The sequence below is a fragment of the Ylistrum balloti genome, unplaced genomic scaffold (assembly GCF_031769215.1).
Source record: "Ylistrum balloti isolate Yb309-2 unplaced genomic scaffold, AGI_CSIRO_Ybal_v1 Utg369874, whole genome shotgun sequence".
Lineage (NCBI taxonomy): Eukaryota > Metazoa > Mollusca > Bivalvia > Pectinida > Pectinidae > Ylistrum > Ylistrum balloti.
The window spans coordinates 949,163-965,558 of NW_026782015.1; the positions used below are offsets into that span (position 1 = coordinate 949,163).

General features: G+C 39.1%; 1 protein-coding gene across 1 annotated transcript; it reads left to right on the forward strand.

Annotated features, from left to right (window-relative positions):
• Positions 1–592: 592 nt before the first annotated feature.
• Positions 593–9,866, forward strand: LOC132546033 (E3 ubiquitin-protein ligase TRIM56-like). The gene is made up of 2 exons (XM_060209728.1): positions 593–643; positions 7,620–9,866. The coding sequence occupies exons 1-2, from the start codon at positions 593–595 to the stop codon at positions 9,864–9,866; spliced, it is 2,298 nt and encodes a 765-aa protein (XP_060065711.1).
• The last annotated feature ends 6,530 nt before the right edge of the window (positions 9,867–16,396 follow it).

A 16,396-nucleotide genomic window follows, 5' to 3' on the forward strand; every position in this document is an offset into this window, starting at 1 on the left:
GACATGATCCAAGAAGAGGCAATCTAGTAATGAAGGCAATGAAGATAAAAATTTACAGGGACTATAGAATGGAAATGTGTGGAGGAACAGACCTTAAATAGCTTCTCCTTCACCTAACATAGACAACCTCACAGTCTTCTGTGATGTCTATATAAGGTATTGAACTGTAAATGCTTTCACCTGAGCCATAGTTAAGACCCCTACAAAGGAAGAACTTGTACTGATGACTTGGGGACATACCTAGTGTTCAATCTCACTGAAAGTCTACTGGATTAGCTACACAAGGTACCTTTCTTACTGTGTAGCACCTTGTTGACACCCTAGATGTGTACTTTTTTTAAATGTCTACGAGCTTTTCATCAGTGTAACATTACTTCAACAATCGAGCATTCAATTGGGAAATCAAACATGCTAGAAAGATGTAAGCTGTATCGAAAGTATTTCATCTGATGTATGACCAACTCCTGACGCGTATTTAATCCCTTCAGAATATCATCAAAACGATCACTTCATAGACATACTGTGGCTACTACTGGACATTTACCTGATTGGATTGGGATTTCTGTGGAAATTTAAGAACAAACAGGGAAATATGTGTAGTACAAGTGTGGATGATGAGGGCTGTCAGAGGCTGTTCTCACGGGTAAGGTGTTGAGCAATACTGAAGGTGTATATTATGATCTCATCACTTTACATATATATTTAATATATATGGATTTCAACTTGAGAAAATCATTGATTAAGTACATCCTTTGAAATTATCTCTGCACAGAGTTTTAAAGTGACTTGCCTTTGATTGAGAAGACCTTTACACTGAATGGTAAATTCAAAAAATCAAATAGGTAATGCATGATGTAGTTTAAAGATTTTGTGAAGGATATCAGATTAATAATGAAGTAATTACAGAATTTTCCTGTGTACAGTAACATTTTAGATTAATAATGAAGTTATTACAGAATTTTCCTGTGTACAGTAACATTTCAGATTAATAATGAAGTGGTTACAGAATTTTCCTGTGTACAGTAACATTTCAGATTAATACTGAAGTAGTTACAGAATTTTCCTGTGTACAGTAACATTTCAGATTAATAATGAAGTTATTACAGAATTTCCCTGTGTACAGTAACATTTCAGATTAATAATGAAGTGGTTACAGAATTTTCCTGTGTACAGTAACATTTCAGATTAATACTGAAGTAGTTACAGAATTTTCCTGTGTACAGTAACATTTCAGATTAATAATGAAGTTATTACAGAATTTCCCTGTGTACAGTAACATTTCAGATTAATAATGAAGTGGTTACAGAATTTCCCTGTGTACAGTAACATTTCAGATTAATACTGAAGTAGTTACAGAATTTTCCTGTGCACGGTAACATTTCAGATTAATAATGAAGTGGTTACAGAATTTTCCTGTGTACAGTAACATTTCAGATTAATACTGAAGTAGTTACAGAATTTCCCTGTGTACAGTAGCACTTTAGATTAATACTGAAGTAGTTACAGAATTTTCCTGTGTACAGTAGCACTTTAGATTAATAATGAATTGGTTATAAAATTTTCCTGTGTACAGTCACATTTCAGATTAATACTGAAGTAGTTACAGAATTTCCCTGTGTACAGTAGCACTTTAGATTAATACTGAAGTAGTTACAGAATTTTCCTGTGTACAGTAGCATTTTAGATTAATAATGAATTGGTTATAAAATTTTCCTGTGTACAGTAACATTTCAGATTAATACTGAAGTAGTTACAGAATTTTCCTGTGTACAGTAACATTTTAGATTAATAATGAAGTAGTTACAGAATTTTCCTGTGTACAGTAACATTTCAGATTAATACTGAAGTAGTTACAGAATTTTCCTGTGTACAGTAACATTTCAGATTAATACTGAAGTAGTTACAGAATTTTCCTGTGTACAGTAACACATCAGATTAATACTGTGGTCTTCCAGGTCTGCTCCATGCACATTAGTTACATTTCAGAGGAGTTGTTACTGAATTTTCCTATGAACAGTAACATCTCTCTCTGATAATTTATACTGAAGTAGTAACAGAATTTTCTTGTGTACAGTAACATCTCTGATAATTTATACTGAAGTAGTTACAATATTTCCCTGTGTACAGTAACATTTCAAATTGATAAGAAAGTATTTAAAGAATTTTCTTGTATACAGTAACATTTCAGATTGATACTGAAATAGTTACGGAATTCCCTGTGCACAGTAACATTTCAGATTTATACTGAAATAGTTACAGAATTTTCCTGTGCACAGTAACATTTCAGAATGAAACTGAAGTAGTTACATAATTTTTTTGTGTAAAGTAACATCTATGATGATTAATATTGAAGCAGTTCAGAATGTCCCTTTATGCAGAAATCACTTTAGTTGACTTGAACAATTAAAATGCCACCATTGTGGAAAATTACAAAGAGATACTGTGTCCCCCATTATTAAGGAAAAGTGTTGTGAAAGATGTCAAGCTAGAAGTCATCATATTATGAACAACAAAAATATCAAGTTTAAAGCGAAATGTGGGAAGCAGGAAAAAATGAAATTTGAAACGACTGTTTGACTCCTGATCATTAAACAGGAAAAATGAACTTCTTAAATAACCAGTTTGCAGCTGTTTTGTATCAACTGACCAAAACAGCACACTCAGTATATGCTCTGGGACAAAAAGTAGGGTTGAGGCACAAGAAGCTAATTTTCTTAACACTGTATAGCATAACACTATGTGTACATGTATTAGACTAATCTTCAACATAAATCATGAGCCATGCCAAGCTAAGTTTGTATGAAGACTTCTATATTTTCCATTTACAGCTTCATTGAACTGTTTACTGGTGGTGACATATCAAAAATAAAAATTGTGTTACTAATAAAGAACAGGTATAGAAATGTTAAGAATCGAGTATGAATACACAGTAATACCAAACAATGGACAATACAGACTAACGGAACAGTGGGTACATGTACAGGTATATATATAACAGATCTATGTAAACTCTTGTGTGTTTGTAAGAACACTCCAACTCATACACCAACCCACTCAGACCATTTTTAAATGCCCTAAAATGTCCTTGACAAATACCTAACTCCTTTATAGTGTTGCTGTGGACTAACATATCCATTTACATCGATATATACTGGGAGTGTGGGCCTTCAGCTTAATACTGGTTTCCAGTTTAGACCAGTGTTTTTTAAAATATCAAATGATATATACATATGCAGCTGTGTATACATCATTGCAAAAGAAAGCAAACTGTATGCGAAATTATCCTTATATCTTATCAGCCTCTGGGAGGCTTCAACCCCCTACCCCCTTTAAATGGAGATTTGCCCCTGGACAATGACCCCCTACACCCCTAATTCCACCCGTGTACACACCAAAACTGTTTGACTATGTGTGGGCGTGTAGGTGACTTGATAAATTAGGTCAGTTTACACACACACCTCAGTTGATATAGGTTTCTAGATTGATTAGAAATGGACAGATTTGTTTACTGATGCTCAATTGAGACATATGAATATTTAAAACACCTCTTGTTACAACTTTAACATGGGAGATGGATTTCTGCATGGAATTTTTGTCCATAATGTAGGCTTGTGATGTAGAACCCATCTTGACTGTGATGGTGACCTGTCATCACACCCATTACTTAATCACATCTAAAATTAACCTCTAGTGAAGTGATGACTTTATAGGTTTCTACATCCGATTTTGGAAAGTGCAAGTCCACAAACATAATGACTGAACCATTATCAGGATTGATGGGCTGTGATGTTGTTGCCACCAAAGGAAACTGTATATAATTATCCACCACACAATTTATGACAGTTAAGCACAGGAGTTGGAGCCATATGAGCTGTACATCAATAATACATACTGAAGGTTCATTAGTCTACACTCAGCCTCCACCCAACAACATACACAGGTCTGACCACTACACCCAGCCTCCACCCAACAACATACACAGGTCTGACCACTACACCCAGCCTCCACCCAACAACATACACACATCTGACCACTACACCCAGCCTCCAACCAACAACATACACACATCTCACCACTACACCCAGCCTCCACCCAACAATATACACAGGTCTGACCACTACACCCAGCCTCCACCCAACAACATACACACATCTCACCACTACACCCAGCCTCCACCCAACAACATACACAGGTCTGACCACTACACCCAGCCTCCACCCAACAACATACACACATCTGACCACTACACCCAGCCTCCACCCAACAACATACACAGGTCTGACCACTACACCCAGCCTCCACCCAAAAACATACACAGGTCTCACCACTACACCCAGCCTCCACCCAACAACATACACACATCTCACCACTACACCCAGCCTCCACCCAACAATATACACAGGTCTGACCACTACACCCAGCCTCCACCCAACAACATACACACATCTCACCACTACACCCAGCCTCCATCCAACAATATACACATCTGACCACTACACCCAGCCTCCACCCAACAACATACACAGGTCTGACCACTACACCCAGCCTCCACCCAACAACATAACAACTACACCCATACACACATACACACTGACCACTACACCCAGCCTCCAACCAACAACATACACACATCTCACCACTACACCCAGCCTCCACCCAACAATATACACAGGTCTGACCACTACACCCAGCCTCCACCCAACAACATACACACATCTCACCACTACACCCAGCCTCCACCCAACAACATACACAGGTCTGACCACTACACCCAGCCTCCACCCAACAACATACACACATCTGACCACTACACCCAGCCTCCACCCAACAACATACACAGGTCTGACCACTACACCCAGCCTCCACCCAAAAACATACACAGGTCTCACCACTACACCCAGCCTCCACCCAACAACATACACACATCTCACCACTACACCCAGCCTCCACCCAACAATATACACAGGTCTGACCACTACACCCAGCCTCCACCCAACAACATACACACATCTCACCACTACACCCAGCCTCCATCCAACAATATACACATCTGACCACTACACCCAGCCTCCACCCAACAACATACACAGGTCTGACCACTACACCCAGCCTCCACCCAACAACATACACAGGTCTACACACAGCCTCCACCCAACAACATACACACATCTGACCACTACACCCAGCCTCCAACCAACAACATACACACATCTCACCACTACACCCAGCCTCCACCCAACAATATACACAGGTCTGACCACTACACCCAGCCTCCACCCAACAACATACACACATCTCACCACTACACCCAGCCTCCACCCAACAACATACACAGGTCTGACCACTACACCCAGCCTCCACCCAACAACATACACACATCTGACCACTACACCCAGCCTCCACCCAACAACATACACAGGTCTGACCACTACACCCAGCCTCCACCCAAAAACATACACAGGTCTCACCACTACACCCAGCCTCCACCCAACAACATACACACATCTCACCACTACACCCAGCCTCCACCCAACAATATACACAGGTCTGACCACTACACCCAGCCTCCACCCAACAACATACACACATCTCACCACTACACCCAGCCTCCATCCAACAATATACACAACTGACCACTACACCCAGCCTCCACCCAACAACATACACATCTGACCACTACACCCAGCCTCCACCCAACAACATACACAGGTCTGACCACTACACCCAGCCTCCACCCAACAACATACACACATCTGACCACTACACCCAGCCTCCAACCAACAACATACACAATCTCACCACTACACCCAGCCTCCACCCAACAATATACACAGGTCTGACCACTACACCCAGCCTCCACCCAACAACATACACACATCTCACCACTACACCCAGCCTCCACCCAACAACATACACAGGTCTGACCACTACACCCAGCCTCCACCCAACAACATACACACATCTGACCACTACACCCAGCCTCCACCCAACAACATACACAGGTCTGACCACTACACCCAGCCTCCACCCAAAAACATACACAGGTCTCACCACTACACCCAGCCTCCACCCAACAACATACACACATCTCACCACTACACCCAGCCTCCATCCAACAATATACACATCTCACCACTACACCCAGCCTCCACCCAACAATATACACAGGTCTGACCACTACACCCAGCCTCCACCCAACAACATACACACATCTCACCACTACACCCAGCCTCCACCCAACAACATACACACATCTGACCACTACACCCAGCCTCCACCCAACAACATACACAGGTCTGACCACTACACCCAGCCTCCACCCAAAAACATACACAGGTCTCACCACTACACCCAGCCTCCACCCAACAACATACACACATCTCACCACTACACCCAGCCTCCACCCAACAATATACACAGGTCTGACCACTACACCCAGCCTCCACCCAACAACATACACACATCTCACCACTACACCCAGCCTCCATCCAACAATATACACATCTGACCACTACACCCAGCCTCCATCCAACAATATACACACATCTCACCACTACACCCAGCCTCCACCCAACAACATACACACATCTCACCACTACACCCAGCCTCCATCCAACAATATACACACATCTGACCACTACACCCAGCCTCCACCCAACAACATACACACATCTCACCACTACACCCAGCCTCAACATACCAACAAATATACACAGGTCTGACCACTACACCCAGCCTCCATCCAACAATATACACACATCTCACCACTACACCCAGCCTCCACCCAACAACATACACACATCTCACCACTACACCCAGCCTCCATCCAACAATATACACATCTGACCACTACACCCAGCCTCCACCCAACAACATACACACATCTCACCACTACACCCAGCCTCCACCCAACAACATACACAGGTCTGACCACTACACCCAGCCTCCACCCAACAACATACACACATCTCACCACTACACCCAGCCTCCATCCAACAATATACACATCTGACCACTACACCCAGCCTCCATCCAACAACATACACACATCTCACCACTACACCCAGCCTCCACCCAACAATATACACATCTGACCACTACACCCAGCCTCCAACCAACAATATACACATCTGACCACTACACCCAGCCTCCATCCAACAATATACACATCTCACCACTACACCCAGCCTCCATCCAACAATATACACATCTCACCACTACACCCAGCCTCCATCCAACTATATACACATCTCACCACTACACCCAGCCTCCACCCACCATCACATATACATGTGATATTCTAAGGATGGCCTAGATTTGTTGTACAGCCATATCACTGTTTCCGTTCCTGACACTTAAACTGCATGTACCACCTACTCTTAAGCATGAAGGTTTGGTCACCAGTTACCAAAGTCATCAGGGTTTAGCTAAGAATTTCTGTGGTTGTCTCAATAAACTGAGCTACCATGACTAGGGAGGGAAATTACAAAACTTTGCTCTTAATGCCTTTTGAGTTCTCTTTTGAAAATATTGTAATGATCATTTCCTAGTATGTGTTTTAATCTTGAACACCTATGGTATAACCGGTGCTCATCTTTTATACAACAAATGTGTTTCAGAGTAACAGCATCATGGAGTCGTCAGAGCAGACAGAACTGGTGATTCCACGTCAATTCCTGTGCTGTAAATTGTGTGATGATGACCTTAAGAAACCAAAGTATTTACCATGTCTACACACCTTCTGTCTAAAGTGTATGGAGGAACACATCCTGTCTAACACTGACAGTGATGGTTACTTCCCTTGTCCGACCTGTGCCACAGAAACAACCCTGTCCTCTGAGAGTGTTGACAATTTACCGAGCAACATTTTAGCCATGCGTTTATTGAACCCTGTGACAGAACAGACAACATGTGATATGATCTGCAGTACGTGTAAAAACAGCGGCAACTTCGTAGATGCCGAGTCTCACTGTGTAACATGCGACAACTTCCTGTGTAAAACATGCTCTGATTCCCATGACTCCCAGGACGAGACCTCAGCACATAAAACACAATCAATGGATGATTACAACAGGAGAACCCCATCCAATCCTAAACAGGGGGAGATAATTCCAACATGTTGTAGTAACTACGACCCCATTGATATTGGGGCCCTGTTCTGTGTTGACTGCGACATGTCAGTCTGTGCTGACTGTCACATAGCCAATCATGGTGATCATCGATGTACAGAACTTATGGCAGTAGCTAACAACTTTGAACAGAAAATTCAGGAGCCTCTGTCTGAACTTGATAATGATCATGACATTTTGATGGAGACTCTTAGAAATTTGGACAAAAAGCAGATGACTGCAGAGAAAATGCAAAAGAGTCTGACTGACAATGTTAAGAGGAGAACTCAAGTTCTTTGTGGTTTGATACAGAACTATGAACGTTTGCTGCTTGAAGAGATCGGGAAACGGCATCATCAGCAGTTGCAGGAAATAAAAAACCAGAAATATGATATGAAAACCCATCTTTCTGCCATCAAAGGTGTGAAGGACTTCACTGAAACTCTGAGAAATTATGGAACATATGAAGAAAAAGTTTACATGAGGAAAAAGGTTGGATTTCGTATCCGTGAACTTTGTGAAGAACCATTACTACCAGAGACTAAGGAAATTCTGGATTTAAAGCTAACAGAGCCCCATGTTACCGTAGAGACAATCTGTGATATGTTTGGGGAGCTGAAGGAGGTTGGTGCCCCAGAAACAAAAACACCAGGTTTAGAAGACTCTTTGTCTGCAAGTTACAACTTATCTCATGCTCTGGACTCTGGCCATGGAAGTGATAATGACCCAGAGCTAGTAGAGATCCTGAATTCAGCCATCGCCAATGGCATGCTGAGCCAGTCCCACAGCGGCTCAGATACAGACATGCTAGGGGCCAGCAACACTTCAGAAAACATGCGCAATGTTAAATTCAGTGAAGAGGTCACAGAATCGGAGTATGAAACTGATTTAGGATACAACCTTGAAAACCCGAAACGTGAGTTTGTCCTCCCCCCCGGGATACAGCGAGAATGTTTTAAAGGTATGGGTGTCAATAACAACGGTGACATAATTGTAGGGACAACCTGTAAGGACCACCAGAGCATCTATGTGCTGGAAAAACACGGCATTCTGCGAGGACAAGTACCTGTGGAGAATGGTTGGAATATCCATTCCGTTTCCAGTGATGGTAAGGTGGCCCTTACTGTGCCAAGAGGAGATAATCGTTTTAAAGTCCGAGTGCTCACAAATGACGGCTCTGGACATGCCTTAACAGATTCTCATGTGGAGAGCTTTGGATTAAATTTTGTGACAGCTGACAAGAATGGTAGATTGATGATAACATCTAATCGCTACGCACAGATTCGTAAGAGTCATGGCAAATCTGCAAAGTCAGGTGGAAACGTTGCCGTGTTTGAACGAGATGGTCATCTGATGCAACGGATCACAAATGAGGATTTCCAGGAGGCAGGCATGTACCTACTGGAGAAGCCCCAGTGTATTGTGTGTGATGACAAGCGCCGCAGGTTTTACCTAGCTGACTCGGGCAGCCATTCTGTGATCAGTTTTGAGCAAGACGGACAGCTCGTGTTTCAGTATGGAAATACTGATACTGAGGATGAGGTTTATCAAGGACCAGACATGGTTGCCTTCGATAAGTATGGCAATGTCATTGTCACCGACAAACGGGAAGGACGCATTGATATTCTCAGTTCAAAAGGTGATCTCAAAAAGTCGTACTTCATGGATGATATTCCTCGTTTTGTAGGCGCTACCCCAGACAAGCTTCTGATGACAGCCATGACGGATGGTAGTGTCAAGTTTTACGAGTACCTGTAACTTCTGTGGCCTAGCTTACTTCTGTGATACAAATACTGTTATTTATTTTTAGTCGAGTATTGCTGTTTGATATAGTCATTTATATGAATAGTTCACAAAGGCATGTGTCTTAGCGTTGACATTTAAATGGCAAAATCTGTCAAAGAAAAATCTGCTTTTGAATATCATATGTCATACATTTGGGTATAACCTTTAATTGGTCAGTACAAATTATTTGAGTAAGCAGAAAATACTGACCATTTTGACTATATTACAGTCAAAATATTCTTATTGTCCAACTATTAATTATATCAATGTACCTTGGATATGGGTCAAGACAGGAAAAATTCATATGCTGAAAGTCGGACATAGATGAAGAGATGGAAAAATCAAAACATTAAATGTAGGACACGGGTTAAGGGATGGAAACCTTTAAAGCTTAATTAAGGACTCAGATTAAGAGACAGAAGACTTTAATGCTGAAGTTAGAATAAGGAATAAGAGAGGGAAAACTTAAAAACAGGACACAGGTTATGAGAGAGGAAAACTTTAATGTTTACTGTAGGACACATACAGAATGAAAACAAGGATTTTCTTCTATGCTTATTCAGCTTTTAATTTGGTCAGTCCAGTATAATCAATTTCATTTTCAGTTGATAGATTTGAATTACATGATTACCAGTAGTTAAAGTATCAATCAGGTGATACATATTACAATCCCAATGTTAAAATTTATATAACTATTGATATAGTTTGGTAAGTCTTTCTGCATGCTTTCAGTCATTTTAATCTTATCATAGCAGACTGTGTAACTTCATATTCTTTTTGTTTTTAAAGTTTCAGACAACATCTAAACAACGTGTGTAGACTTCTGTAATGATACTCTTAAGCTCACTTTCATTTAATCATTACATATTTTATTTGAAATTTGCGATAAATATTTCCGAGTACGATTAAACACAATGGACTAGATAAGGTTTGATTATCAGATATCTGTTTCAATTCAAATATGTGATGAAGTAGTGTTAAAAAGACCCGCGTGAGACCAAATTTTAAGTTTCCGCAGTCTGGTCACTGACCGAATCTAGAACAGAAACTTCACATGTTTCACCTAGGATACTTTGTACATTTCTTCGTCAGCAGTCTAGTTTCAAATATGTTAGACTATGTGTATCTCAACTTAATAAAAATACAGAGATATATTAGTAACAAAATGGAAATTATTATCACTACTTAAATGATCCAGCAAATTTTAAGCGTAAAAACTTAGTAAACTGTACTCCGTACCAAACAGTTAATCTATAGTGACTCAGGAGAATTTAGAAATATTTCATTTTATTTATGTGTCATTTTTATTATTGTTTTCTAGTTGCAGAATGTTTTAGTGTTGTATACTGACTTTGGTTGTTATTAAATTTCCTTGTTATATTTCATCTGAAATAGTGAAGAGTTGAAAGTCTTTCAGTTGTCATTATGTGTTTCCTGATTTTTTTAATCAACATCTGTAGTGATCTATCAACACATACAGCAGTCAGACAGATCAATGAACAGGGACAAATTAATAATTAATGTTGATCAATTAGCATAGATATTAATGAATCAGCACCCAATATTTGTGCTGACAGTAATGAATTAATTCTGATGATAATTTAAATTGAAATGGACAAAATAAATTTCATTCATTTTGAATATATTTATAATCAATGTACCAAAACACACTACACAAATGAAATTTGATTTAGAGATAAACATTTAAGGTATTTGATGATCTATCAATTGTCTGGTATTGTTTTGTTGTTGTTAACCTTGTTCTCTTTAGCATTATTTACTTAGATTAACCAAGATTAACATGGCAAGTGTTGTCCATGAAGCAGAAGATACTAACCCTTCTGGAACACCTGGTCATGTTTTCTTTGTACTTTTTCGAGGCTATATAAATAATGTGTTTGTTCATATTTTGTTCTAAGTTTCATCAAGTTTGAATTTGAATTATGTTTCTCTGTTGATATTTAGGTGGCTTTTTTCTAAAAAAAAAAAAAAAAATCTGTTTCCTGTGATACAAACAAGCATGAATAATGGTACAACAGATTAGAAAAGGTTCACAATAAGCAGGGAAAGAAGTCATAGTCACCACAGCTAGAGATAAATTAACACTGTCAGCTAGAGATAAATTAAAGAAGTCATAGTCACCACAGCTAGAGATAAATTAACACTGACGGAGTTCAAAATAAGCAGGGAAAGAAGTCACAGTCACCACAGCTAGAGATAAATTAACACTGACGGAGTTCAAAATAAGCAGGGAAAGAAGTCATAGTCACCACAGCTAGAGATAAATTAACACTGACGGAGTTCAAAATAAGCAGGGAAAGAAGTCACAGTCACCACAGCTAGAGATAAATTAACACTGACGGATAATAAATAGTCACCAATGACGGAGTTCAAAATTCAGTCACCACAAGGACAAGGCTTAAAGTATCTTTATGAATATCGAAATAACGACACCAAAATGCAGGTGATTAAATATATATAAGTGTATTAACAGGCAGTGACAATCAAGACTAATAGATCAATATCCCGCACCAACATAGGCACTGACTTTAATTAACATTAATCTCTAAAAGCAACCAAGTGTGAAATTAAAACTGGAGACAGTCAATTCAGGTTACTGGGTGTAGAATGATGTTACCTTAGACTGTTTGGGAAAGTAGAGACATCTAATTTCCTTAATATTTGTTTTCAAACAGCCAAGATCATTTGAAGACAGGCACACAGAGACATGTACAGACCATGAATATGAAGAACCTAAGCAATGGGGTAGTAAGGCAATCCTAAATTCTTCAGTATTATAAAATACAACAAAAGACCAACGCAAATCCCTCTAACCCAATATAGTCACCATCATTCTTTACTGTGTAATGTACAGCTGGTCTAGCAACTGGAAGCAAAGTACTAATAACAAAACATCAAGAAAATACCAACATGGCAACATAATTATAATTCAAACTCAAATTTTATAAAACTGGGGGAAAATATGAACAAAAGAAAGATAGGCATGGAGACTAGGAGAATAAGACCAGGCGTTCCAGAAGAGTAAGCATTTCCTGCTTCATCTACGATACCTGCCATGTAAACATTGGTCAATCCAAATAAGTAATGTCACATTCTCAAATGAGAACAAGGTATAGAACAATGTAACCAACAGGCAAACTCACGAGCATCAAATATAAAATACTGCTCGTCTAATAAGGAAAAAAGTAGGTAAATGCTGATTTTAGTTACAAGTAATAATATTTGACATTGATACTGGATGGGTTAGGAAACCAGTGGATTTTTCAGTCTGTAGCAGTATTCACTAGCAGGTACTCCTGGCCTTTCATATTGATTTATAAGTCGTATGAACAGCATAGTGGCACAGAAAACAATTCAAATTTCATCATTAGAGAGGAATCTAGAACAGTGTAGTAACCACAGCACTAAATGACCACATCAGTCACTGGTGATACAGCTTTACACTTATCAATATTTCATTACTGTATCTGATAACATATCTAGCTTATTGGTAGGTTCCTGCCAGTCAGACTAAACTACTAGACTTAACCCTGACAGAGTACTGGTATACTGTCCTACAGATAATGGGTAGGGTCCCTTCTGTCAGAATACCCAACACACTTAACCCTGACAGTGTACTGGTATACTCTCCTGTAGATAATGGGTAAGTCCCCTTCTGTCAGAATACCCAACACACTTAACCCTGACATACTCTCCTACAGATAATGGGTAGGTCCCCTTCTGTCAGAATACCCAACACACTTAACCCTGACAGAGTACTGGTATACCCTCCTACAGATAATGGGTAGGTCCCCTTCTGTCAGATTACCCCACCACACTTAACCCTGACATACTCTCCTACAGATAATGGGTAGGTCCCCTTCTGTCAGACTACCCATCCACACTTTACCCTGGCATACAATCCTACAAATAATGGGTAGGTCCCCTTCTGTCAGACTACCCAACCACACTTTACCCTGACAGAGAAATAGTATACAGTCCTACAGATAATGGGTAGGTCCCCTTCTGTCAGATTACCCCACCACACTTAACCCTGACAGAGAAATAGTATACAGTCCTACAGATAATGGGTAGGTCCCCTTCTGTCAGATTACCCCACCACACTTAACCCTGACATATTACTGGTATATGCTCCTACAGATAATGGGTAGGTCCCCTCCTGTCAGATTACCCCACCACACTAAATCCTGTCATAGTACTGGTATACTCTCCTACAGATAATGGGTAAGTCCCCTTCTGTCAGAATACCCAACACACTTAACCCTGACAGAGTACTGGTATACCCTCCTACAGATAATGGGTAGGTCCCCTTCTGTCAGATTACCCCACCACACTTAACCCTGACATACTCTCCTACAGATAATGGGTAGGTCCCCTTCTGTCAGACTACCCATCCACACTTTACCCTGACAGAGAAATAGTATACAGTCCTACAGATAATGGGTAGGTCCCCTTCTGTCAGATTACCCCACCACACTTTACCCTGGCATACAATCCTACAAATAATGGGTAGGTCCCCTTCTGTCAGATTACCCCACCACACTAAACCCTGTCATAGTACTGGTATACAGTCCTACAGATAATGGGCAGGTCCCCTTCTGTCAGACTACCCATCCACACTTTACCCTGACAGAGAAATAGTATACAGTCCTATAGATAATGTGTAGGTCCCCTTCTGTCAGACTACCCATCCACACTTTACCCTGGCATACAATCCTACAGATAATGGGTAGGTCCCCTCCTGTCAGACTACCCCACTACACTTAACCCTGACATATTACTGGTATATGCTCCTACAGATAATGGGTAGGATCCCTTCAGAAAACTATACAGAATTATGAAGGACATAATTTTGACAAGAACTTTGCTTTGAAAAATATGTCTCTGGTCAATAATTTCTCACAAATAAAACTGATGATATTCCAAAAAAAAGTTGGTCCTGTTGGCTATAATCTAACACAGGTTACTATGTTACATTAACTGATCCCTCTATACAGAAAGCAAACTGAAAAATAGAAATAGTATTTGTTTTGAAAACCATAAAATTAAGCCCCACAAAAATATATGACTTTACAGTAAACAGTTCAAATCATCCATGATAATCACAACACAATATGACTAGGGGTGACTATTGAGGCTAATAAAAATCACAATAGTGTTGCGATAGTAAAATTACTATTGTGATATTACTGAATTTATTTTTTAACCTTTTTAACCCTTTAAATGTATCAGAATGCCCAATTTAGCAAATGCTAGAACTGAACAAAAATTATTTACAGTTTTTATACAATCAAATAGGCTGCACAGGGATATTTTTTACACTTTATTATATTATAATATGTTCATTTCATACACACACAGCTGGACTCAAGACTATTACCACATGTAAGCCTGACATATTAAAATAAATTTAGCATAATTTCTCCTTATTTCAAACTTGTTTCATGATTTAAAAGGAGATTAAATAATTAAAAAATCATATGATTATTTGCTTTTGACATCATGCTTGATGCACTTTACCACATAATGGCATATTACTGGTATATGCTATTAACCAAATGAAAGGTAGAAATTTCCTAACGGTAGCTTAATTAAGATCAGTTTTGTGACACCACATTTTAATTTGACTGACATATTACTGGTATATGCTCCTGGGAACAATAAAATGTTGCTATCACCACACACCATGTTTTTTGATCAAATTGGGTCATTTCAAAACTATACAGAATTATGAAGGACATAATTTTGAAAAGAACTTTGCTTTACTACAGTTTGTAATAATTAATCACAAATAATATTGGAAACAAAAGATATGGCACTTATATGGATATAAAATCTAACAACTTACACATCATGTTACTTCCATTAACTGATCCCTCTATAAAGAAAGCAAAGTGAAAATAGAAATAATATTTGTTGTGAAAACCATGGAAATTGAGCCCCACAAAAGTATATGACTTTACAGTAAACAGTTCAAATCATCCATGATAATCATTATACAATATGACTAGGGGTGACTATTGAGGCTAAAAAAAATCACAATAGTGTTTCAATAGTAAAATTACTATTGTGATATTATTGAAATTTTTTTTTTACCTTTCAAACCTTTTCTTACTCAGAAATAAATTTAAGTCACCAACTCTTTAAATGTATCAGAATGCCCAATTTAGCAAATGCTAGAACTGAACAAAAATTACTTACAGTTTTTATACAATCAAATAGGCTGCACAGGGATATTTTTTACACTTTATTATATTATAATATTGTTCATTTCATACACACACAGCTGGACTCAAGACTATTATTTTCATGTAAGCCTGAGTTTTAAAATAAATTTAGCATAATTTCTCCTTATTTCAAACTTGTTTCATGATTTAAAAGGAGATTAAATAATTAAAAAATCATATGATTATTTGCTTTTGACATCATGCTTGATGCACTTTATACATCAATGGCAGAAGATAGTACAGCTATTAACCAAA